Consider the following 27,447-nt stretch of genomic DNA (forward strand, 5'->3'; position numbering starts at 1 on the left):
AAAAGTTGTCAAAAAACAAATATATAACAAATAAATGTTACCAAAGGCAAGATAAGTTACTTTTCTACCAAACTGAATATATTTTTCGTGCTTTTATTCAATGTAACATGTTTATTCAGCTCGAAAAACATACAGTGTTTACCGATGTATTGGAAAATTCAAGATGGCGTCTGATTCTCTCTTTAACACGGTAAGTTTGGGAAGAGGTGTTATAAATAAAAAAAAAAACAGATAAAATACTGTTAAAAAATCGCTCAATATATGTTACCCTGACATAGGTTGACATATATTCGGCGGGTTTTTAATAGTATTTTGTATAGTTTTTTATTTATAACACCTTATCCCAAACTTTCCGTGTGAAAGAGAGAATTAGATGCCATCTTGAATTTTCGAATACATCGGTAAACACTGTATGTTTTTCGAGCTGAATAAACATGTTACATTGAATAAAAACACGAAAAATATATCCAGTTTGGTAGAAAAGTAACTTATCTTGCCTTTGATAATATTTATTTGTTATATATTTGTTTTTTGACAACTTTTTCGAATCTATGTGTACAGTAATACAAACCCCATAACTCTACTAATAACCTTAACTTATGACTGACATATTTTTATACGAACAAAATTACCAGTGTTTTCATTCTGCATTTTTATGATCCAAGTACATATTGCTTTATGAGGAAAACGCGTTAAGGTGTTTTTTTAATTTTTTATAATTTTAAAATTATTTTGAAAACGATCGATATTCAGATATTACCTTATCAAGTGATTTTCATTATTGATTTTCATACACGAAGATTGATTTTCCTTGGTTACCCCCCCCCCAAAAAAAAATAAAATCAAGCAATATTTTCTAAAGAAAACTGGAGAAGCAAATAAAAAAATATTAACATTATTTTTTTAAATTAGTTTCAAACTGCTAACATTTTTTGGAACTTTAGTTTTACATATGAACAATTCGAAAACGAAATAAATCATTGTGTTTGATAAATTTAATTGTAAACTCTTAACGTTTTTTTTTTCAAGTATTAAAATATGTATATTTAAAAAATAAAAAAAACATTAACATATGTATGTCTAAAAATAAAATATTAAAATATGTATATTGAAAATAAATGATTAAATTACGCATATTTAAAACAATAAATTATTAAAATACATATATTTAAAATAAAATATTAAAATATGTCTATTTAAAAATAAAATATTAAAATATGTCTATTTAAAAATAAAATATTAAAATATGTCTATTTTTAAATAAAATATTAAAATATGTCTATTTTTAAATAAAATATTAAAATATGTCTATTTAAAAATAAAATATTAAAATATGTCTATTTAAAAATAAAATATTAAAATATGTATATTTTAAAATAAGATATTGTGATATATATTATAAAATAAAATATTTATGTATATATAATTAAAAATAAAATATTTACATATATATAATTAAAAATAAAATATTACAAAATATATATTTAAAAATAAATTATTAAATTATCTATATTTAAAAATCAATGATTAAATTATGTATATTTAAAATACAATATAAAAATATGTTCACTTAAAACTAAAATATGTATGTGTAAAAATAAGATATTGAAATGTGTATATTTAAAAATAAAAAATAAAATAATAATAAAAATTAAAAATATATATATTTAAAAATCAGTTATTAAAATATGTATATTTCAAAATGTGCAGATACTTAAATAAATGAATTGGATTAAAAGATAACTAAATTTTAAAGTTGAATCTTCTTTTAAAAGGATTTAACTAAATGATACAAATTATTGTCTTTTAAAACATAATTTGTCATGATATGGATTATCTTTTCCTGTTTGTTTTGCTATTTGGCTGAACGAGTTACACACCTTTGAATCAGAATAATAAATCTCTTTGTAACTCAATGACACCTCGTTATTTCTTCTCCTTAGTAAAATCTATTCATACCAACTAATATCCTAAAAAGGCACAAGATGGCAGTCGTGAAGCTCCATTATGGAAATAAATCTTTAAAAAAAAAAAAAAAAAAAAAAGGAGAATCTTTACAAAGTCCGACAAAATCTCAGTTTTATTACCAACTGACTAGAATTTTGCTCTCGTGTGTTCGTAAAGACGCCATATTGATTTCAAATGCGCAAACTGTGAGTTTTTTGGGTTTTTTAATTACATTTTCACCCCAAACAAGGCATATTGCCACTTTGATGTAGGGGGCTACTATCAGGGACACAAGCTACAGGAGTACTATGTAGGGAGTTGGGCAGCAAGATGTTGGTTCATGTTACACTTGAACTTCTGCATGTCAGTATAGTTGGGGAAGCAGGGACCCGGAAGGGAATTCCAAAGTCTAGCAATTCTGGGTTAGAAACTACTGGAGTAGAAAGCTCTTTTACATCTAGGGATCTCTATTGTGAAGGGGTGGGATTTAGCTGCTTGTCAGGTTCGTCGGAGATATTTACATCGAGGGGGAGTATAAGTGCTTGCAGTTCATCAGAGCATTCACCATTAAAATACTTGTAGAACAGGCAGAGGGATGCAACATTTCGTCGATGTGACAGAGACTGAAACTTAGATGACAGTTCAGGACCTATCAGGCTGGCGACTCTCTTTTGAACCTTGTCTAGGAACAAGAGACTAGTAGCAGATGCACCAGCCCAAATTCCCCCCCCCACCCACATTGCTTTTTTTTTTGTTTTTTTGTTTCAACAACAACAGCAACATAATAAAAATAATATGAGCAAACTAATATTTGTGCTGGAAAGTGACAAATTTGATGGAAACCTTAAAATTTTTCACGCAATAATGTGGATTTTATGTCTCAGTAAGAAGCCTTGATAAAAACAAACAAGGATCACATTGTCTTGTTGTTGGGGAAAGAAGGGCTGTGGCAATATTATGCTTGATCATTCGGAAACAAGGACAGCAGACACATTCCTACTATAATTTGGCAGAAATTCCTAGAACATATAGAGCTTCATATTAATTTTCGGATTGCACGTTTCTGCTTACAAGACTACTTGCAGAACAAGACAGGAAACATAGATGATTTTCTTGCAAGGTGTATCAGAAGTCTTTGTCTAACGCAAAGCAACAAAACTTTTTGGCTAAAACATCACACAGAGGTTCGCTAGTCATGAGTTGAGTCGAGTAGAGTTTGTTGTTCACAACACGAGATGCACGTCGATGTTCTCTATTCGCATGTCTTTTATGATGTTTCGGGCACACACAATTTGCATATACCACATGAGACTGTTCGAGATCCACGCGTGATCGGAGGTTTTAAAAGATAACAGCTGCCATCTTGGACCTCTTTTTTCTCTTTTTCTGTCTTTCAGCCTGTTGCTGAGACAGATTCTTGCCCGTTTCTGAGGTAGGTCCTCTCTATGTCTATCAGACAAGGTGCAGATTGCAAGCACACAAATGTTAATTCAGAGATGAACATGAATTGGAATAACGTGTGATTGACCAAATAATTGTTAGAACTAAATTTCCAGTATTGCAAAAGCAACTACTAAGCTAAAACGAGGTCATGTTCATGCAAGAGGTGCTGAATATGTGTAAAGGTTATGAGGTTTCAATTGACTACATGAAATAAATGGTCGAGCTTTAAAGAAAGGGAAACAACCAAATTAACGCAATAAAACACAAAGAGCAAATATCTGTGGTAAATGTGGACTTTACCATCAGTGCAGAAATTGCCCTGTCTTATGTACCACTTGCTCAGCATGGGAACGAAAGAATCACTCGGGTAAGGTGTACCAAACCTCTTGAGTTGTAAGCCATGTTTCGTTTCAGAACAGTTTCCGATGGTTTGTTGTTCTATACGAGTCCTGGAGGTGACATTCATGTAATAATACAACAATGCCACATAGGTATTATTGCATCAACAATAACATTCATGTGATAATACAACAATGCGACATAGGTATTATTGCATCAATAATAACATTCATGTAATAATACAACAATGCGACATAGGTATTATCGCATCAATAATGACATTCATGTGATAATACAACAATGCGACATAGGTATTATTGCATCAATAATGACATTCATGTAATAATACAACAATGCGACATAGGTATTATCGCATCAATAATAACATTCATGTAATAATACAACAATGCGACATAGGTATTATCGCATGAATAATGACATTCATGTAATAATACAACAATGCAACATAGGTATTATCACATCAATAATGACATTTATGTGATAATACAACAATGCAACATAGGTATTATCACATCAATAATAACATTCATGTAATAATACAACAATGTGACATAGGTATTATCGCATCAATAATAACATTCATGTAATAATACAACAATGCAACATAGGTATTATCGCATCAATAATGACATTTATGTGATAATACAACAATGCAACATAGGTATTATCGCATCAATAATGACATTCATGTGATAATACAACAATGCAACAATGTCAAGAACTCTAGAAGTCCCAAACTGCTGAGACCCTCATGCTACATGAGATCCCAGTATGACAATAGCAAATTGTAGTTACTGGTCTTTTCAGCCTAAACGGGATTAATTACCTTCTCATTGTGGATTACTACGAACTAACTGATTTCTATATAAATTTGTTTGTTTATACTTCACAATAACTCTTGGGCGTTCCCCAGAGGCTCTTTTAGGGTGAATAAAAACATTCCATTTTTGGGACTGCTTTATTATATTTGTCCAAAATTTTCTGTGTATATCTATTTAGCAGTTTTGCGTGGTGCTGAACTCCAATATATATATGTTAAGGCCTTGGGGTCTTTTGTCAGCATGAGACAATGAGAGAATTAGTAACTCAAATTTGCATATGTTAAGGCCTAAAATTGCACTATTTGTTCATTTTCACCAGGATTTGACATCCCCTAGGGACTTTTGAGGCTAAATGGAGGCCCTGGGGCACATCCAAGAGTTATCGCAATGTAAAGACAAACAAAATTGTATAGAAATCAATTAGTTACAACTTTTTAGAAAGTTTTATAAAAATCCATGCATCAATTTTTTTTTAATAAGCACAAAAGTGTCAATTTTAGCCATTTTTGAGTTTTTTTATAACCCTGTCTGAGAGCCAAAGACTAATGGTAGATGCACGAGCACAGATCTGGGAACAATATTTTATTAATGGGCGAATTTTTACTCTAAATATATACAATGCTCTCTGGAGTAAGTAACTTTCTAGAATGGTAGGGAAAGCTCACCTTCTTTGCAGCAGACTTGGCAATTTCCTCAATGTATTTACTTCAATTGATGCTGTCTGCGAATGTTAAGCCGAGGTAGGGTGGTATTTTCATTGCAATTGTTGGTAGAAAATGTTCTTTGTAGTTGTTGCATTAAAAGAGCTTAGTCATGTTTTTTACAGAGAATGCTGTCATCAGCAAATATACCCATCTCAGGCACAATGTTATCAGGGATGCCGTTTATGAATATCACAAATAATAAAAGTCCAAGTATCAACTCATCAAGCGCAACTCTATTAATATCATTTTGTTCAGTCGTATAGTTCCCTCCGATTCTCTCTCCTCTGATCTAGATCATGTTGTACAATGGGGAAAGGGGTGGCTGGTTACTTTTAATGCATCTAAAACCAAGCTTTTGGCATCAATTAAAATGAATGGCTCTCGTCTTGGGGAGGCCTCAAATTTTGACAGGCTTCTGGGCTTGACCTTTACTCCTGATCTTAAATGAAATATATACATCAAATCTGTTGCCAAGGCCGCTGGAAAAATGGTCGGATCCTTCTATCGATCCAGTAGATATCTCACTGCTGATGCAATTCTCTATCTATATAAGAGCCAGATACGTCCAAGGATGGAATACTGTTGCCACATATGGGCAGGAGCTGCTAGAAAAGACTTGTCCTGCCTTGATAGGGTTCAAAATAGACTTCGTGGCCTGGTGGGAGATGTCCTTTTCTCTTCGCTGCAACCTCTATCTCACAGAAGAGATGTTGCGAGTTTGTCTCTACTTTACCGTTATTTTCATGGAAAGTGTTCAACTGAGCTTCAATCTATGGTCCCCCCTCACCAAACTTTCACAAGAAACACTAGACTAGCTGAAAACATTATCAATAATTTTCCCCACTCTTTATCTGTGCCTAAACCTAAACGTAGATTCCATGATCAAAGCTTCTTTCTTAGACCTGCACGCCTGTGGAATCGTCTTCCGTTTTCCTGCTTTCCAGCTTTCTATAATATGGTTGTCTTCAAGTCCAACGTGAACAAGTTTCTGATGAGTCGTTCCACTTAAGTTAACAAAATTACCAAACTTCCATTACTATCGATTACTATATTGTCCTTTTGACTACTCTACACTCTTTAACCCTTATCCTTGAGTGGCCTATCGGCCTTGATAAGTGGTGCCGTCTATGTAAAAAAAAAAGATAAATTAGATTTTTCTCTTTTTTCTTTTTTCTAGGAAGTATCCGTAGGCGTAGTAGAACAGATACTACACTTTGATCTTGACCAAAAGGCCAAGTAAGTATCCGTAGGAGTAGTAGAAAGTATTTTTTTGCATCAAAACAAATCAATCTACTACATATCTATGACATCCGTTCTTAAGTTAAGTAACTATGTAATTTAGAAACTCATGTTTGAAATGGAGAGGGACTTTGTTAACTATTCTGTTCCCTGATCATCTTATTTTGCATAACAATCGTTAATTATTTTTAATTTTTTATGAAATATTCAAATAGCATTTTGCCAACTAATGACAAATGCAAATCGGCTTTGTTTTAAAAGAGAAATGCATCTTTAGTTGTTTCATTATTTTAAATCAATTCAAACAAAAACATTTGTGAAAAATATTTAGAACCCCCTCCCCGTATATTTAATATATGTTCCTCCCACACATGCACTAAGTGTATTTTTTGTTTGTGAAAATATATGCAGATATGATTTAATTTACATACAAAGTAATTCACTCTACATTCTATATCAAAGGCTTTGGATACATTAAAGCCTATAGCTCTACATTATCTACCTCATCCAACTGCCAATTTTACTCTTGTTTGAAAAGTGCCCTTTTCAGAGGAATGTATTAAAGGCCTTTTTTTTGCTTTTTTTCACTTAAGTTCTCTGCACATCGCTGGATTATGTTGATGATTAATCTGTTCTGCCTTGTTGATATTTTAATTATTTTTTATTAATAATTTAATAAACCTCTGCTCTTTAAAAAAAAAAGACTAAAAATACAACCTTGTATCGTCCCTGCGGGGCCCATGACAAAGTGGATAGAGATGTTGAATCTCTACAGTTTCAGGTGAGCGTTGTCTGAAGATGGCAGTTTTAATCCTACCCAAAGCCGGACAGAGGCTTGATTGGAACTATGAAAGGCAGTAATAGCTGAGGATACAGTTAGATTTAGCATTCCTATCCCATCGCGGTTAACCACCTGACTAAGGCCAGAGGAATAGTTGGTAGAAACGTTGTGGAACAACAATTAAAAGTTGAGGATAATAGTCCGCAATAAATAAATGGGAACAAAGATGATCTACATTTCTTAATCAGTTTTATCTCAACTTTCAATACCAATTAAAAAACAAGCAATTTGATCTCCAATTTTTTTACTGATGAAAAACAATTTAAATATAGAATTAGACTTTGTTGTAAACATTGTATTTGTCTTGCATTTTCTTTATTCATTTAAACAGCATGTTTTTTTTTTATAATTATAACTGTGCATTGTTGAAAATGATAAGTTCACGTAGAATGTATTTATTACCGTAAAGGGACCATCTAATGTCTAATGTTTAGTAATTTGTTCCTTAATTTCCTTAATTTTTTTACTGACAAAATAAAGAGAGGATTATGCATTGTTATAAACATTGTTTTATTTACATTTTCTTTATTCATTAAAGCACCATGTTTTTTTTAAAAATAATTCTAAGTTCTAATGCTGAAAATGATATACTGATCTTAATAGAACCTATATATTACCATATAGCTATCCTTAAAAATGGAGCCAAAACATAGATTTTATAAAGAGCAAGGACTGCAAGGATATTTATGTTAAAGAAAACATTGTAAACATTATATTTGTCTTGCATTCTGTTTATTCATTCAAACACCACGTGTTTTATAATTCTAAATGTACATTGCTGAAAATGATATATTGACCTTAGTAGAACATATTTATTAAAACAGGAGACAAAACGTAGGTTTTATAAAGAGCGAGGATATTTTATGTTAAAGACGAGTTTAGGTCACATAAAGGATCATCCACTAATACAACAGTTCTAAAAGAAATTGATTCATTAATGGCCCACATACACTTTATGAAAACCGATTAAATGTGTAGTCTAATATTATTTTTGTCAAAAAAGATAATGTTCGACCATCACATTTGTTTTTTGTTTTTTACATAGGCATCTCCACTTATCAAGGCCACTCAAGGATAAACACAGGCATCACCACACTATCAAGGCCAAGATGCCACTCGAGGATAAGGGTTAAAGAGTGTACAGTAGAAATTGAACAATATGGTAATCGTTAGTAATGGAAATTTGGTAAATTTGTTAACAAGTGGAACGGTTCATCAAGAACTTGTTAAAGTTAGACTTAAAAACAATCAGATTGTAGTCAGCTGGAAAGCAGGAAAACGGAAGACAATTCCACAGGCATGCAGTTCTAAGAAAAAGCTTTGTTCATGGAATCTACGGTTAGGCACAGATAAAGAGTGGGGGGGAATTATTGATAGTGTTTTCAGCTAGATGTGTGTTTCGTGTGAAAGTTTGGTGAGGGGGCACCATAGATTGAAACTCAGTCGAACACTTTCCATGAAAATAACGATAAGGGGGGGGGGGGCAAACTCGCAACATTTCTTCTGTGAGAAAGGTTGAAGGGAAGAGAAAACGATATTTTTAAGCGTATTGTATGACCGGGCAGCACTGTCCGGTTAACTAGTTTGTAATGAAATAGTGTTTACTCTTACTCGTTTGCCTATTTTTGTTTTTTTTACATATGCATCACCACACTATCAAGGCCAAGAGACCACTCGAGGATAAGGGTTAAAGAGTGTACAGTAGAAATTGGACAATATAGTAATCATTAGTAATGGAAATTCGGTAAATTTGTTAACTTATATGGAACGGCTCATCAAAAACTTGTTTACGTTAGGTTTGAAGACAACCATATTGTAGTCAGCTGGAAAGCAGGAAAACGGAAGACAATTCCATAGGCGTGCAGTTCTAAGAAAAAAGCTTTGCTCATGGAATCTACATTTAGGTTAAGGAACGAATAAAGAGTGGGGGTATTTATTGATAGTGTTTTCTGCTAGACGGGTGTTTCTCGTGAAAGTTTGGCGAGGGGGGAATATAGAGCTGAGCACTTTCCATGAAAATAATAAAGTAGAGACAAACTCGCAACATCTCTTCTGTGAGATAGAGGTTGCAGCGAAGAGAAAAGGACATCCCCTAGTAGACTACCAAGTCTATTTTGAACTCTATCAAGGCAGGATAAATCCTTTCTAGCAGCTCCTGCCCAAATGTGGCAACAGTACTCCATGCTTGGACGTATCTGGCTCTTATATAGATAGAGAATTGCATCAGCAGTGAGATATCTACTGGATCGATAGAATTATCCCACCATTTTTCCAGCGGCCTTGGAAACAGATTTAATGTATGTGTTCCATTTAAGATTAGGAGTAAAGGTCAAGCCCAGAAGCTTGTCAAAACATGAGGCCTCCCCAAGAGGAGAGCTATTCATTTTAATTGATGACAGATAGGGATCAGAGCGTTGATGATGTAAAGATAAAAGCTTGGTATTAGACGCATTAAAAGTAACAAGCCACCTCTTTCCCCATTGTACCACTTGCTCAAGATCAGAGGAGAGAGAATCAGAGAGAACTTGGTCGTTTACGGTCTTAGATGTGTTACCATAGATAGTAGTGTCATCAGCATAAGTGTCTATGAATGATGTAAGGATGTGATTTGGAAGATCATTAATGTAGATCAGGAAGAGAGTTGGGCCCAGGATGGATCCCTGAGGGACTCCAGCATTAATACTGTGAGCTTCTGATTTCTGCCCATCAACCACAATTCTTATGAGCTTATCAGGGAGAAATGATTTAATAATTGAGATGATGTATGTAAATAAAGCATTTATTAATGATTGTTTAATATAAAATTGACTTTTAGTTTGTCGCAAACATAATCAGTATATAATTTGGTTAATTTAATTTTAGTTGTTCTTTAGCAAAACAAGAAATTATTTGGTATTTTATGTTTTATTTATTTACAGATAAAATGTCTTAGAATAACAAACTGTTTTCCTGCAAATTCTGTGGATTTTCAAAAGATTTCAACTGAATAAACACATGCCTATACACAAAGAAAAACAACTTTCACATGGATCACTACTTAATGCTAAATCTACGTTGAACATTGTCATGTGAGAAGCAAAACACTTTTCATGTAAAGTGTGCAGAACTTCGTTTCCTATGAAATCAAGTTTGATCAAACACAATCGTATACACCATTGTATACACCAAGTGCAAGTGAAATACAGACGATTGCACTGAAAGGGACAGCTAGAATCCTGAAAAGATCTCTTGGTTGGACTCACAAAAATAGGGGTAAATGTTAGACATCTGGTTGGATGTCCCACCCCCTAGAAGAACAAGATGAAGAAAAATGAAAATAAAAAGATAGAAAAAACATATTCATGTCGAATATGTGGATCTTTTTTTTCTGATAAATCAAATGTCAACAGTCACATGCGTACACACACTGGAGAGAAGCCATTCTCATGTGTAACATGCGGGTCGTCATTTTCTTCGTCATCAAATTTGACGAGACACGTTCGTATACACACTGGGGAAAAATCATTTTCTTGTGAAACATGTGGATCTTCATTTTCTCAAAAATCACATTTGATCGAACACTATCGTATACACACTGGTGAGAAACCATTTTCATGTGAAATATGTGGATATTCTTATTCTCGCAATTCACAGTTAAAGGACCACATGCGTGTACACACTGGAGAAAAAAAATTTTACTGTGAAATATGTGGGTCTTCCTTTCCTGATAAATCTACTCTTAAATCCCACAGATCTATCCACAGTAGGGAAAAAACATTTTCCTGCAAAATATGTGGCTCTTCCTTTCCTAATAAATCAAGTTTAATTATTCACAATCGTATACACACTGGAGAGAGACCATTCTCATGTGAGATTTGTGGATCTTCATTCTCCTCGTCATCAAATTTGATAAGACACGTTCGTATACACACTGGGGAGAAATCATTTCCTTGTGAAACATGTGGGTCTTCATTTTCTCAAAAATCACATCTGATTGACCACAATAGAACACACGATGGGGAGAAATCATTTTCATGTTTAATATGTGGATATTCTTGTTCCCGCAACTCACATCTTAAAAGTCACATGCGTACACATACTGGGGAGAAACCATTCACATGTGAAATATGCGGATCTTCATTTTCTAAGACATCAAATTTAAGTCGTCACATGCGTACACACACTGGAAGCGATGTAAAGAGAACTTGAATGCCTACTAGACACTGTCCTTGAGTGTTTAAGGTCTCTCTGTTAAGTGGTGTGTCAGGAAAGAGTGGCATCAAGATATTTTTTTCCTTCAAGTAAACACTGACTTAATATTTAAAAGAACATAGGATTTGCTGCTCAAATAAAATAGGATTAAAATGGCTAAGCCATACTGGCTTATACGAGGAATGATTCACCTTCTTGAAGTGCTATTAGCACTAGTAATAGCACAAACTGAATACTTTACCTAAGTAGATGAATTTTTATCCTGGAATTTAATACAACCAAGAGACCACATGTTAAATATCAATTGAGGAGAGGAAAATAATATTCTCAACTTTTTTACTAACTCAATGCTAGAGAGATTTTTACATAGACGTCACCACTTATCAAGGCCGAGAGGCCACTCAAGGATAAGGGTTAAAGAGTGTACCGTAGTCAAAAGGACAATCGATAGTAATGGAAGTTCGGTAAATTTATTAACTTAAATGGAACGGCTCATCAGAAACTTGTTCACGTTTGACTTGAAGACAACCATATTATAGACAGCTGGAAAGAAGGAAAACGGAAGACAATTCCATATGCGTGCAGTTCTAAGGAAAAAGCTTTGATCATGGAATCTATGTTTAGGTTAAGGCATAGATAAAGAGTGGGAGGAAATTATTGATAGTGTTTTCAGATAGACGAGTGTTTCTTGTTAAAGTTTGGCGAGGGGTGACCATATATTGAAGCTATATATATAAGAGCATTTAATGAAATATGAGAATACTCATCTATCTCACAAATAGATCAAGTGTTAGCCTTAGGTAGAAAGTTCCTTGATTTCTGAGAACTTTGGCTAAATAAAATAAAACAATATATAAGCTATTAAACCCGATACAGTGATATGAGGAGAAAAAAGCAAAGTAGTTAATGATACAGGGTTAAACAGGGCTAAGTGGAAAAATAACATAGTAAAAAGGTTTTATGTACAGCATGAAACGTAAAAAGGTTTTATGTACAACATGAAACGTAAAAAGGTTTTATGTACATGAAACGTAAAAAGGTTTTATGTACAACATGAAACATAAAAAGGTTTTATGTACAACATGAAACGTAAAAAGGTTTTATGTACAACATGGAATGTAGAAAGGTTTTATGTACAGCATGAAACGTAAAAAGGTTTTATGTACAGCATGAAACGTAAAAAGGTTTATGTACAGCATGAAACGTAAAAAGGTTTTATGTACAACATGAAACGTAAAAAGGTTTTATGTACAGCATGAAACGTAAAAAGGTTTTATGTACAACATGAAACGTAAAAAGGTTTTATGTACAGCATGAAACGTAAAAAGGTTTTATGTACAACATGAAACGTAAAAAGGTTTTATGTACAGCATGAAACGTAAAAAGGTTTTATGTACAACATGAAACATAAAAAGGTTTCATGTACAACATGAAACGTAAAAAGGTTTCATGTACAACATGAAACGTAAAAAGGTTTTATGTACAACATGAAACGTAAAAAGGTTTTATGTACAGCATGAAACGTAAAAAGGTTTTATGTACAGCATGAAACGTAAAAAGGTTCTATGTACAACATGAAACGTAAAAAGGTTTTATGTACAGCATGAAACATAAAAAGGTTTTATGTACAACATGAAACGTAAAAAGATTTTATGTACAACATGAAACGTAAAAAGGTTTTATGTACAACATGAAACGTAAAAAGGTTTTATGTACAACATGAAACGTAAAAAGGTTTTATGTACAACATGAAACGTAAAAAGGTTTTATGTACTACATGAAACGTAAAAAGGTTTTATGTGCAACATGAAACGTAAAAAGGTTTCATGTACAACATGAAACGTAAAAAGGTTTCATGTACAACATGAAACGTAAAAAGGTTTTATGTACAACATGAAACGTAAAAAGGTTTTATGTACAACATGAAACATAAAAAGGTTTTATGTACAAAATGAAACGTAAAAAGGTTTTATGTACAACATGAAACGTAAAAAGGTTTTATGTACAACATGAAACGTAAAAAGGTTTTATGTACAACATGAAACGTAAAAAGGTTTTATGTACAACATGAAACGTAAAAAGGTTTTATGTAGAGCATGAAAAGAAACTGAAATCCCAATAAGGCCTCCATCATTCCAGTAATTATAGAAGTAACTAAACTCAGCAACTAAACTGCAGTAGATGTACAAACAATTAAATTTAAAGGAACGGCTAGAATCATGAAAAAGATTTTTGGGGGAGGTTGGAATATAAGAGAAAGTTGATGAATGCCTTGCATCCAGCAGGATGTTCTAATCAGAAAATAATGATTAGAATCATGGCACATGGGGCGTACCATCTTCACCATTTGTAGCAAACAAATTTATTTTTAAAAAAAGGCTTAGAAAGATAGAAGTGAACAACCTTACATTAAACTCCTATCGTGTTTATTATCCGGACTCTTGATAGTTGTACAATATATTTGGTGATTTTTGTGCTTCTCTTAGTCTTTACAACTTGGGACTATTTACTCGTTTATTTTTTATTGTCACAACACGACAGTTTCCTAATGGAGGATTCAGTAGAACTCACAACATTAAACTGTATAACATCAGTTGATTAAATAAGTCATATGGATTAAAAATTACCAAAAGGCTGGTATAACAGATTAGAGAAGCAGCGACAAATGAGATGTTTAATTGTTATTAATAGATAATATTGACATTCAGAAGATTTACACTATTTTCTTTTTGGCCAAAAACGCGGTGAGATGACAACAACTATGGAAGGCAGTACTTGCTGAGAATGCAATTAGGAGATTCAGAGTTCTTATCCCGCTGCAGTTACCACCTGAGGAAGGCCAGAGTTACCACCAGAGAAGGCCAGCGTTGGCCAAAATGTCATGAAACAACAACTAAAAAGATGAGGATAATATTCGCAATAAAAAAATTAATGAAAATATATATCTATTGAACAGCAAATAATTATGGGGTATATTGTAAAGAACAATAGAGTGAGATACAAAAAGGAGAGGATAAGCTTGTGTCGAAAGGAAGGAAGACAGTTTCGTTCAACCTAAAAAAAATGGTTTGATTTATACAAGGAGTAATCGGAAATAAAGTTTGGTAAGGATTTGCACAAATTCTTATGAACTGGCTGGCGATGTAAATCTTTCAGTAGTCTTACTCGTGACAGAAATATAGTCACAATTTATATTATGAGGTGTTTTCAGCACATTAGGACATTTTTTTTGTTATAGATTATTTTTATAAAGTCCAACTGATAATTTTCCAGGACAGCCTTTAGTTAACTGACTTTGCTAAGTAAAAAATGTTCGGGGCAGAAGCCCCTGACAAGTAATTATATGACTTTTGCTTACCCTACAAAACTCCTTTCCATCCTCTTTATACATAGCCCGTCAAAAATAGATCTGACACAGTGTTTCTCTCAAACACTGCTATTTAAAATTATAATTGATGAAATGGTCTTTCCTCATGCTCATTTGAGGGGCTTTAAATGGCCATTAATATTATAACTTATATGCGACATCATCCCCCCAAAAAGACCGAAAAAGCATTTCTTAAAATTCTTTTTTTTTCAGAATACTGATGAATAGTTTAGTACTCTAATTAGTCTATTGTTCAACTATTTCTATTTAGTCATATTAAGCCCGACATAAGGCGCAAGCACATCCATTGCCATATGTCGGATATCGATATTATACTTCTGTACGAACAAACTCCAACCTTCCTTTTTTCTCTTCATAGGATGTAGCAAGGTAAGAGGGTTGTGGTCTGTGTACATAATGGTAGGTTGATTTGAGGATAGTACTTATACATTGAACTGCTACAGACGTAATGAGGTCTAAAATTTCCTTTTCTACAGTAAAGTATGTATTTTTCATGGTTCTGGCATGCCTTAATTTTCCAGAGAAATAACTGACGGTTCTCATTACCAGCCATATCAGTTTGAAGTAGGACTGAACTGATGCCATGGTTACTGGTGTCGACAGCTAAGTGGAAAGGTTATTGAAAATTGTGAGCCCTCATCACATGGTCAGAGTGTAACAGCGATCCTATCTGCTCAAAAGACTTTTGATAAGGAAGGGTCCAAATAAATAGATGCTGCAATGTCAGAAAAGTTCCTGCAAAACTGCCATACCGAGGAATCGCTACAAACATCTAACATTTAGTGTTGCCACCCAATATTTTCAAAACCGGCTTGATCAGGGGAAAACTCGCCAGAAAATTGCTTGTTTTTTTTTTTTAAATTTTCGTCAATGTTGATTTTGAAATTTTTAAAAACCACTAACTCAAAACAAAAAGGAATCTCCAGAAATAGAAAAACACTGTATTTTAACTATTTACCATACATAAAAATATTATAAATTATAGATATTTCGTGTTTTCTCTATATATTTGGGGATTATATTACAACGTTACATGCCAAAAAGTTTGCTACATTTTATACACATCGAGACCTTTCAAGGCAAGAACTAAGAGCATACACACACCCATATAAGTAAGAACATGTAGAATAATCAAAAGAACTGTAGTAGTCAATAACACACAACAACAACAACAATAATAATAATAGCAGCAACACTTACCAAGGGTCCAGCTTATGCACAAGACACACACCAGATTGAGCTGGACTGAGGGTTTGTATTTATGTACAAGCATATCCAATCAGGTGATTCAGCCAATCACAATCCAAAGAATAGACTGGCCCATGTGTGCACAATGGAATCTCCCATTGTGCCATAAATAGTTCTCCTCTTTCATGAGAGGTAACTTTAGTCTTTGTCAAGTTATCCACAATTTGAACGCTGACCGAAAGTCCACTACACAATCCAAAAGAACATATATGTAAGAATACGCAGACTTTAAAAGTACCCTTAGACGTAAAAGTAATCGTAAAGATAGTAACAAGAAAACGTAAAAGAGAATAGCAACAGAAACGTTTAATAAGTAAATTAAACAAACAAATAAATAATATAAATAAATAAATAAGAAGGACGCAAAACACATTTCGGAACACCAAGATGAGGAGCCATTGATCAAAACGACAAGATACTACAAAAGGTCTTTAGGGAGTTTAGTTAATAGTTTTCGGGCACTCCCTAATAAAATAAATATTTCAACATAAGCTACTGAATAAACGGACACACAACTTCGTAAAACTTCACAAGGAAAAGGTTTATTGAAGCAAGGGTAAGATGCCAAAAAGATATATCTAGGATAGAACTCGTCTGCCTTTGCCCAGTAGTTATTCCCAAGTGGGAATCGTTGATACCGGTGTAGGCAGAGAGAGAGAGTGAGGAAACAGGTCCGCTCTCTTTGACATCTCGCTGAAAAAAAGGGAAGAGTTTTTCTCGTCCGGCATGGAAGCAGTTATAGTTCCTTAAGGAGTAAGGAAGATCCCTGCGCTATGCCTCTGATTGATCAGTATGTACCATATCGCACAGTCAGGGGAAGCACTGACGCACAAGAAAAGAGTTCTATTTGTTTCTGCTACAGGTCTGTTAGAAGCGATCATGAAACACAACAAAGATGATCGATTGACGCATAAACAGTGTATCAATAAGACAACAAGTGGGCATTGATTTATGGAATTTTTTTTATTACATTGTCACTGTGATGTAGGGGGCTACTATCATGGACATAATCTACAGGGGTAGTTAAAGATGGTCTTTTGCATCCTGCTTATTATTTATTTATTTAGCTGTTCTTATAAAACTTTCCTGTTGCTATTCTCTTTTACGTGTTCTTGTTACTATCTTTTTACTAAGGGTACTTTTAAAGTCTGTGTGTTCTTACATAGATGTTCTTATTTACGTGTGTGTGTTCTAACCTTACACAGTTTCTTGCCTTTAAAAGTCTCGACGTGTGCAAATATATAATTTGTACATACCTGCTTGCCTTGTCCAGCAGATATCTTCTTGGACGCTGGTCTCCATATCATGGGGAGTGGTTACTGCTGCAGATGCATCGATAACACACGATGGATTTGAAACTTCAATTCTTTTATATTAAGGCAAGCCTATCATGTCGAAACCTGGTTTCCGCAGAGAAACCCTAATCTCCCCGTTTGCATTCTCTGCAACCCAAAACCAACTCTCCGATGTGTCTGTCAACCAGAAGCCTACGACCACAATTCCCATTACCTCTAATTTCCAGTGCACATCACCCCTAATTTCTGGTGCATTCTATCTAGGTTAATACCTGTCAACCCTAACCTTCTGTGACCCTGCTAAACTCGTTGATGGGAATCGAAAATATACTTACATAACGTACTATTTCTACAAACTAAAAGTTAAAAATTAAGCAACTTTGTGCTATGAATGTTTAATTTTGCGCATGCGCAAAAGTAACAGCAGGAGTAATGTTTTATTTGACTTACACTGCCAAGGTCAACTGTTTTGTTTTCAATTTTGACCTCATAGCAGCTATTTTTGCCAGCTAAAAACCAAGTCAAAAGTATCCTTCTGGTCCAAATACCCTATGTGTAAAATGTCATCTCTGTAGACCAAATATTCTGAGAGGACTTTGGTAGAGACTTTTTGCAAACTACCTAGATAGCATTTAAGCTGGTATTCCCAATACTACAGTACTATGTAGGGAATTGGGCAGCAAAATGTCAGTTCACCTTACACTTGAACTTCTGCATGTCAGTACAGTTGGGAAAGCAGGAACCCAGAAGGGAATTCCAAAGTCTAGCGGTTCTGGGGAAGAAACTACTGGAGTAGAAGGCTGTCTTACATCTAGGGATCTCTACTGTGAAGGGGTGGGATTTAGCTGCCTGCTGGGTTTGTCAGGGGTATTTACGTAGTGGGGGCACAAGTGTTTACAGTTCGTTGAAGCATTTGCCGTCAAAGTACTTGTAGAATAGGCAGAGGAATGCAACATTTCGTCAATGGGACAGAGGCTGAAGCTTAGATGACAGTTCAGGTTGGCGACTCTGTTTTGAACGTTGTCTAGGAGTGAGAGACTAGTGGCAGATGCACTAGCCCAAATATGACAACAATACTCCATACATGGGTGAATGGTGGCCTTATGGAGGTACAGGATACTTTCGGGCGTTAGTAGCTTTCTAGCATGGTAGAGAGAACCTACCTTTTTTGCAGCTGTCCTTGCAATACTCTCAATGTAATTGTTCCAACTCATGTTTCCTGTGAACGTTAGGCTGAGAAGTTTAAAAGATGTACTTTCAGATAAAGAGTCATTGGCCATTGCTATTGGTGGTAGAGAAGGTTTCTTGTAATAATTGAAGGAAAAAAGTTTAGTCTTGGCAGCATTGAATGTGACCATCCATTTATGTCCCAATTCTACTACGGATCAAAGGTCATCCTCTAGTGTTTTTGCCATTTCTTTAGATATGTGTTCATTTGTTTTCCTGTCGTGTCTGTTATAGAGCGTGGTGTCATCAGCATATATACCCATCTCATAGACAATTTTGTCAGGGAGGTCATTTATGAATATTAAGAATAATAAAAGTTCAAGGATAGACCCTTGAGGCACTCCCGCATTTATATCATATTGTTTTGATGTACGACTGCCGAAGACAACCTGGATTTTTCTTTTATCTAAGAAGGATTTAATTATTCTTCCAGTGATACCGTATGATTGGATTTTCCTAAGAAGACCCTCATGTCATTCTCTGTCAAAAGTCTTAGATATATCTATAGCTACCGCTCTACCCTCCCCTGCTTTGTCTAGTGAATGGTATACATGTTCAGAGATTACAGTTAGGATGTCTGCTGTGGAATGGGCTTTCCTAAATCCATATTGTTTGTCGGTCAGAAGTTTAGCATCTATTCTAATTTAGCATTTAGGTGATGGACTAGAGATTGGTTAATTATGGACTCAAATATTTTGGCGAAAAATGGGAGAAGGCTTAATGGGGCGATAATTTGCTGGGTCAGTTCTTTCGCCAGAATTCTTGAAAACTGGTACCACAGAAGCAGTTTTCCAGCAGGTAGGAAAGCAAGATTCATTAAGGCATTTGTTGAAAAGTTTGGAGACAACTGGAGCTTCTTTGATGGAGCACTTTCTTAATAGCACTGCCCAGATGAGATCAGGTCCACATGCTTTTGAAGTGTCAAGATTTTTAATGATAGTATGCACCTGAGAAGGGGTGATTTTCAGATCGTCTAGTGTGGCGTCTGTCCGCAAAGGAAAGTCAGAGAGGGGGTGGTTAGCGGGGTCCAGTGTGGAGTTGGAGGCAAACCGACTGGCAAGCATTTAGCCTTCTCGGTTGCTGAGCAAACAACCTCATGATAGTTGGATTGTGGGGGAATTGTTGATTGCCCATACTACACTGTTGTTTATTTTCCAGAAGTCACGAGTTCCTAATTTCTGTGCTTCGGTGCATTTTTTGGTGGTTTCAGTATATTCTCTCTTAACTGTCGCTATTTCTTTCTTACTTATGGCTTCTATATACTTCTGTCTGTTTTAACTGGACTTATATCAGTTAAATCTGCAGTATGCATGCTGCCTTTGCACAATAGCAGCTGCACAGGTGGAAGTAACCATTGGGGCTTGCTATAAAATTTCAGCGTGGGAACATGTGCTTCAATTGCCGTTTTGAACCATTCAGTGGTCTCATTTGCGCACTGTTCAGCAGGAAGTGAAAAGATATTTCGTCATGGGGGGTCTCTGATGAGATCCCTGATGGCTTCCAAGTCAGCCCTTTTATAATTTCTCGTTGTTTTGACAATGGCTCTTCAGTTTTGGCTCTAGAGTTTAGGGCGATTTCAACCATTATCACTGCATGGTCAGCGTTCCCAAGTGGGCTGTGGGCATTCGTTACACAATCATTGGGAACTGTGGTTAGAAACAGATCAAGAAGTGAAGTGTGTTGTTCTTGCTGGTCTGGGAAACGGGTTAAAAATGTAACCATATGTGATAGGGAATGAGATATAGAGAAGCTAGATGTTGTGCTACCAGCTGCGTCTGTGTAAATAGAAAATCCAAACCAGTTGCTGTGGTGGACATTGAAGTCACCAAATACATGCACTTGTGCACTAGGGTCAAGGGAAAGTGCTGTATCTATGCTGTCAGAGACTAAAATTATAATAGCATAGTGAATAAATACAATCAGTAATTTTCTTTATACATAATTTTAAGATACAGCACAATCACGTTAACACATTGGTTCTTGCCAGATCACTGAAGTTAAGCAATGTTGAGCCTGGCTAGTACCAGATGGGTGACCATTTAGGAAGGCGAGGCGCTGTATGTACCGTGAGGTAAAATACCAGGTTGAGAAACTGGCGCAGTTTATCCTTCTCTTTAGGGTAGATGGGACTCTCTTAAGCCATGGTGGACACCCCATCTAGTGATGGTGTCACGATAAAAATACCCTTGATAGCCCTGGCAAGGCATCAAGTATTCAGCTACCAACAAGATTTAAATTACACTACAAACTCGTGTAGTGAGTTCAATCTTAGCTGTGGTCATGCAGGATGGATGGATGGATAGAGTAATTTCCTAACTATGAGTTGCATCAACCAAAACGTTGCAGGCACGACAACTCCCACTACACCTTAGAGCCAACAAAAACTACCTCTTAAATTAAATCACCCATTCTTTGTTTTCAGAGAAAGGGAGATGTAATGATAGCGCTGCTCTTTTGTTTCAGTAACTTTTATATAGACTCTTTCGTTCCGGTTTCGTGATCTAACTTTTGTATGCACTCACGCATGGGCATAGCAATTAATCAATAAAGCGGGGCGGCATTATTCAGTTCCCATCTTACCAACCAAACACACGTGTTCCAATCTTATTCTTATACATTCATGCACAACGCAGCATGACACATGATATCATAAAAAACTTAGATGCATCCAAGTTGCGTGGGTCTAATGTTATCCATGTTAAACAGTGTATCATTGAGTCAACCAAATGGTGCAAAGCGGGCATTGAAGCATATGTTCCCACACAGAGGTATTATAGCAACCCCTACTCTCCCCATGGTTCACAGCAGATTGTGCAGCTGCCGTTGCACAAAGATATCATGCATTCCGCCGGTTTGTATGTCAAAAGTCAAATAAAAATAGCCAAAGATTTATAGATGCTAGAAATCAGTGTAAGAGTAAAATAGCCTCAACCAAAAGAACGCCTGCTGAAATAACCAGGAAACCCATCGAATAGAAGATAGGAAGTCGTGATTTATGGAATATTTCTAACTAGCGGGGGTACCCGGCGTTGCCCGAGTGTTTGTTCCCGGGACGGGGGGGGGGAGGTTTTAAAAAATGTTATGGTAGGTAAGTAGGAAGGATCAAACCCGGAGTCATGAGTAAAAGTAGGAAAATAAAGTGTGAAAAAAACAAAACAAAAAAAACATCTGCAACGTTAACAGTTCGGCCACCAAGAAAAGTCCATTCCAGTTGTTTAGGAAAAAAAAAAAAAAACGACTACGGTAGGTCGGCGCGAACGTGAAAATATAATGTGAATTATCCAGCACGCTAACCACTACGCCACAGAGGACTTGCAGCTTAGTTTAGTGATTTTAAATAACTTCACATGAAAGAACTACGAAGCCAAACCGGTGTTCTCTTCTCAACTGTTCCTTGTGAACGATCTCCAAACGGTGTTAAGTGGTGGCAGGGGGAGGAGGAATTTATTAGAGAGAAAATATTTTACCACTTCCATTGATCTTAACCGATTTTGGCCGTGACTTATCAGCAGAAAAAGTATAGAAATCTAAGATTATCGAGGAATTTGAGAAATAATAAGCCTATAACACACCTCAGATATTGTTCTGCCGTTTGTGCATATTATATTTGCATGAAATATCTTGATTTTTAATCCTATTAATGTCAAAATCAGACGGGAAAAATGAGTTCATTTTATTTATATAGAGATAGTGTATTGAATAAAGTGCAATCAGTAATTCCACAATTAAGGTCGCATACACAGCAACTCCAACTTCACCTTCGAGCCAACAAACAACTTCCTCTTAACTTTACCCATGTTTTTTTTTTACAAAGGAATCACCACTTATCAAGGCCCAAAGGTCACTCGAGGATAAGAGTTAATTTTATTTTTGTAAGCAAGAAATTGCTTTATCGATAAATCAACCATTTTTGATCCATTTGCGATCACTCGGACTTGAATCATGTAATTGAACGGCTCCCATATAGAATCAGTCAAACTCAAGTATCTATTATACAGAAAAATGTTGAAAAACAGAAAACATTTCAGTTCAGGTTATAAAGCATTCACAAGAATGACACAGAAAAGTCGTGAGAACCAAAGGCTACTAAAGGAAAAGTAGAAAGTGGACATTGAGTTTACTTTCTGCAACTTCGTAATTCTTACTTCATTTATTTTTGTCCTTTAGTCCTCACGTTCCACGAACGATGCTTCCCACAAAGAGGGAAGAACTGCCGTTTTCTGGGTTGAAATTTATCGTTAGCGAGTTCTTGACTTTGAAGTAGTATTGTCTCAGCTTCTTACACCAAGTGGCATCAAGCCCCGTCTGAAGCGATTTCCATGTGGACTGGAGCCATACTTGATGATCTCAAAATCTGCCATTCTCACGTTCGCAATATCATAAAAAAAACAAAAAAACTTAGATGCATCCAAGTAGCATGGGTCTTATTCATGCTATGTACTAAGAAAATGCACAGTTTTACAAGTCGCCCTTCTTTCCAAAGCTAACAACAAATGCCTTGCTGAATCTTGCTTTTCTAATAGCTGGAGGATGGCCTCTGTGGTACCAGTGTACAAGAATTCTGATGAAAAGAGTAACCCTCTCAATTATCACCTTATCACTCTCTCTCTCTCCGCTTTGCTAAAATCTTTGAGACATTAATCAATCTAGAACTAGTCCAGCACCTCGTAAAAGCTACTCTTCTATCTATCAAATGCTACTTCAGATGTTTTAAGTGATCTCTGAACGTATATACCATACACTGGACAAAACCTTTGACAAAGTTTGGCATGAATGGCTGCTAATGAAAATTAAGTCGTATGGTATAACTGAACGAATACTAAATATAATTATATCCTTCTTAGACAATAGAACCATCCAAATAGTATAACATTGATGCGGAAGCGCCTCGGGGATCAATCCTTGGGCCACTATTATTCCTATATTCATTAACGACCTTCCTGATATTATTGTGTCCGAGATGGATATATTTGCTGATGATGCAACGCTCTAAACATGCACAAGGGAAAAAACGGGTGGACACACATATCTAAGACAATGGCAGAATCCTTATACAAATGACTTCCAGACTCTAGTGGAATTGGGTCGGAAATGGATGGTAACATTTAATGCTAGTAAGACTAAGCTGTTTTCCTTTAACAATTAAAATAAGCATTTTCAACAACCGATATCCATGAAAATAACATCCCATCTGTAAATTCTTCCTTCAAACGCTTCGGCCTAACATTCACAGAAAATATAAACTGGAATAAAAAAATTGAGCTGCTGCAAAAAGGCTGGGTTATCTCTATTGTGCTAGAAGTTTACTTACACCTGAGAGGTCCTATTTACAATGCCTCCCCACGGGGCAGAGTTAGACAACAGGGTCGTTTTTTAATGTGGAGAAAAGGAACAAAAATAAAAATTGTGTCAGTCGTGAAGGATTTCTCCTCCACTGACAGAGAACAAGAAATTGTAGATCTGAAGAACAGATACTACACTTTGAGGTATTTATTTGCTCTCCCACTGAGCAAATTAGGCACAAGGCCGTTTTTTAATGTGAGGAGTGAAGGGGAAATGGGGACCAACTCCCCGGGGAGTAGGGGAGCTGGATAGTGACAATTGGTATGAAGGGTTGCCCCTACATTGACCAAGGTCTTATATGTAGGGTTGCCCTCACATATGGTCTTTGCTTGCAGTATGTATTTATTTGCTACCCCACTGAGCAAATTAGGCACAAGGCCGTTTTTTAATGTGGAGAGAGAGGGAGGGGGAGGGAAAAGGGAACCAGCTCCCGATTGGTGGGAAATGGGAGATGGATAGTAACTGTTGGTATGAAGGGTTGCCCCTACATTGACCAAGGTCTGATATGTGGGGTTACCCCCACATATAGTCTTTGCTTGCAGTATCTGTCGGAACAGATGGTATTTATTTGCTCCCCCACCGAGCAAATTAGGCACAAGGCCAATTTTTAATGTGAGGACTTAAGGGGGGGGGAGGGAAAAGGGGACCAGCTCCCGAGAGGTGGGAAATGGGAGCTGGTTAAAGGTCAGGCATGTGGGGTTGCCCCCACATCTGGTCTTTGCTAGTCATAGTTAGTCATAGCTTGCAGTACCTGTCGGAACAGATACTACACTTTGATCTTGTTTATATATTTTATTGCTTTTAAAATTTTGTAAATACAATTAAGTAAAAAAACAAAAGATTTTCAAACAACAAAATTAGGCACAAGGCCCTACAAGAAATTGGGGAGGGGCCCTACAAGAAATTGGGGAGGGGAAGGGTTCAGGGTCTTTGTGACTAAAGTGATTAAAAGCAATAAATGTAGACTTTGGAGTCTTACTCTTGACTGGCAACATTTACCAAAATATCTCATTCACTCTATGGATCTTAAACTAACTAATAAATCCCCAGCATTTAAGAATTAAAACCATATTTACAATTTAAAAACAGTTGTCTGTGTGTTTGTGTATGCATTTTTTTAAAAATTTTGTGTGTGTGTGTGCATGCGTGAAAAGTAAAGTTCAATTTCATTGGTAAATAAAAAAGTTTTTGAATTAAGAATTTGATCTTGACCCGAAGGTTAATAATATTACCTATACAAAGCTACTATTCGTCTATGCCTGAAGTATTGTTGCCGCATATGAACTCGTGCATCTGCTCTTGACCTTTCTCTGTTGGATAGCGTCAAAAGAAAAGTTTCCAATATAATAAGTCCCGCTTTGTCTGTTACGTTGTGTATGAATATGTTCTATAATGTTGAATAGTTAGATTTTATATTTTATCTTTATATTCGTGTACGTGTAAATGCATGCATGTACATATACGTCGTATCATTTAGTTGATCGTCTAGTGCGTATATTTTAACATTTCTGCAACAGTTCTGACATGAAACGGTTGACGTGGACGTATCGAAACAGTTGTAGACAAACAGTTCTTTTTAACAGATGTAAATAACACAACCCATACCTGAATTATTTACGCACATTTATTTTCATAATCTGGCCGGCGTCTTTGGAGATTACATGTTTTTACATCTTGGCTCTCTCCCCGTGTCATGGAGAGACCAACTCCCCTTTTTGAGTCATCCGTTTTCTCTGATGTCCAGCTAACGACTGACTAGAATCTCCCCAAATCTACATTTCATCACATGTCTCAGACCAACAGCTGATGTAACCTCAATCTCGTTATTTGTTTATGCAAACCAAAAATCATGTTTACATCTATTTTCTATTTTCACATTCCTTTTGCGATATTATTATATGCCCATTATTTTTTCCCAATTTAATTGTTTATTTTTCTAATCATAATAATTGATCCAGCGATCTGGTGTCACTCGAATCAATGAATAATAATAACAATGCTTTGACTCTTGGTCCTACTTGCTACAGTTAACACAGATACTAAGCTATGATTACAGCCCAAAGGCTCACAACATTACATATCAACTAAGATCCAACCTCTCTTCCATCGCCACAATGTTTCATCCCTATGCCTTATTTAAATTAATTAAAATAAATGTCCTCTGAAGAAACTCATTGCAAGTGTGAGCCCCTCGACGTACACTGCTCTGACAAAACTGCTTAGCAACAAATAATAGTTATTTGCTCGAACAGAAGACTAGGATATAAATACCCTAAAATCGCTACAAGAAAAAATAATGAAACGAATTGAATGAAGGAAACAAAGAACTCAAATACTGGAATAAAATAAACATGTCGTTTATTTTCTGTTGAGAAATGAAAGTCTTGGGTGTACACGTGTTCATTCAGCCGTTGACGACTACGCGCGTGGAAGGAAAGGGGAATGCAATAGAGAAATGCGAAGTGGCAAGCTGGCCTGTAGAAAGAGAGGGTTAAGCTCAGTAGAGCATCGCGCACATGTCTGTTTTGATGGACCAAAGCCGAAGGGGAGATAGAGTGAGAAAGTCAATCCAGTTCATGGAGAGAGAAAGCGTATAAAGTGTACATACTGTTTGTTGGCTTTTTGTCCCACATAGTAGCAAGTGGTGTGAGGTACGCGCATGTACGCATCTGCCAAAACAGCGGTGGCTGGTGCGCCGACCAACCACCTCAGAAAGGCAGGTCTGAAAAAGGGGCTGGAAACAGCTTGTCTCTTCCTTTTATAGGTGTTTCCGGTGAGTCTTTTGCGCATGTGTGGATTTCCTTTGAAAGGGGAAGTGATGTTGTCCTTGTGTGCGTACGTGTGCACGTGTATGTGAGTACATGCGCATACGTTAGCATGTGTGTGTATACATGTGAATGTGAGTGTATGTACGCGAATGTGAATATATGTACGTGTGTGGATGTGGGTGCTTGAGATGTGAACACGTGTTTTTGTGTGAGACTAGAAAAGGCTCGCGCAAGCTACACTTTGGAATTCCCTTTCTGTTGCCTGCTTCCCTCGCTGTACTCATACGCAGATGTTCTAAATGTAACGTAAACCAAAATCTTGTTAATTTTCCCTAAGCAAAGTCCCAAACAGTAGTCCCTTATGTCCAAGTGAGATATCATAAGCAACAAAAACCAACAATCCTGATATTCATAAATTACCTCCCCGACAAAATTGCCTCTGAGATGGGTATATACGCTGATGACACTACACTCTACGACAGGAAGACGAATGAACACATTTCTAAAGAAATGGCTGAAACACTAGAGGAAGACCTCCAATCTGTAGTGGAATGGGGACAAAAATGGTTGGTCACGTTCAATGCCGCCAAGACTAAACTAGTTTCATTCAATAATTACATGAAACCCTCTCT

The 27,447-nt window shown here is 35.8% G+C and overlaps 1 protein-coding gene across 2 annotated transcripts in view; it reads left to right on the forward strand.

Annotated features, from left to right (window-relative positions):
- LOC145271143 (uncharacterized) overlaps positions 1-13,099 on the forward strand; it is a 14,003-nt gene extending 904 nt beyond the window's left edge. Inside the window, exons 2-3 of one of the 2 annotated variants that reach the window (XM_080126681.1) lie at positions 6,453-6,511; positions 10,274-13,099. In XM_080126681.1, the coding sequence (XP_079982807.1) occupies positions 10,656-11,543 (888 nt within the window). In that variant the 5' untranslated portion in view covers positions 6,453-6,511; positions 10,274-10,655 and the 3' untranslated portion in view covers positions 11,544-13,099. The remainder of the gene's footprint in view (positions 1-6,452; positions 6,512-10,273) is intronic. The other variant, XM_080126680.1, reaches the window with a different exon arrangement.
- The last annotated feature ends 14,348 nt before the right edge of the window (positions 13,100-27,447 follow it).

This window comes from Euprymna scolopes, chromosome 46 (assembly GCF_053919585.1).
Source record: "Euprymna scolopes isolate OS-2025 chromosome 46, ASM5391958v1, whole genome shotgun sequence".
Lineage (NCBI taxonomy): Eukaryota > Metazoa > Mollusca > Cephalopoda > Sepiida > Sepiolidae > Euprymna > Euprymna scolopes.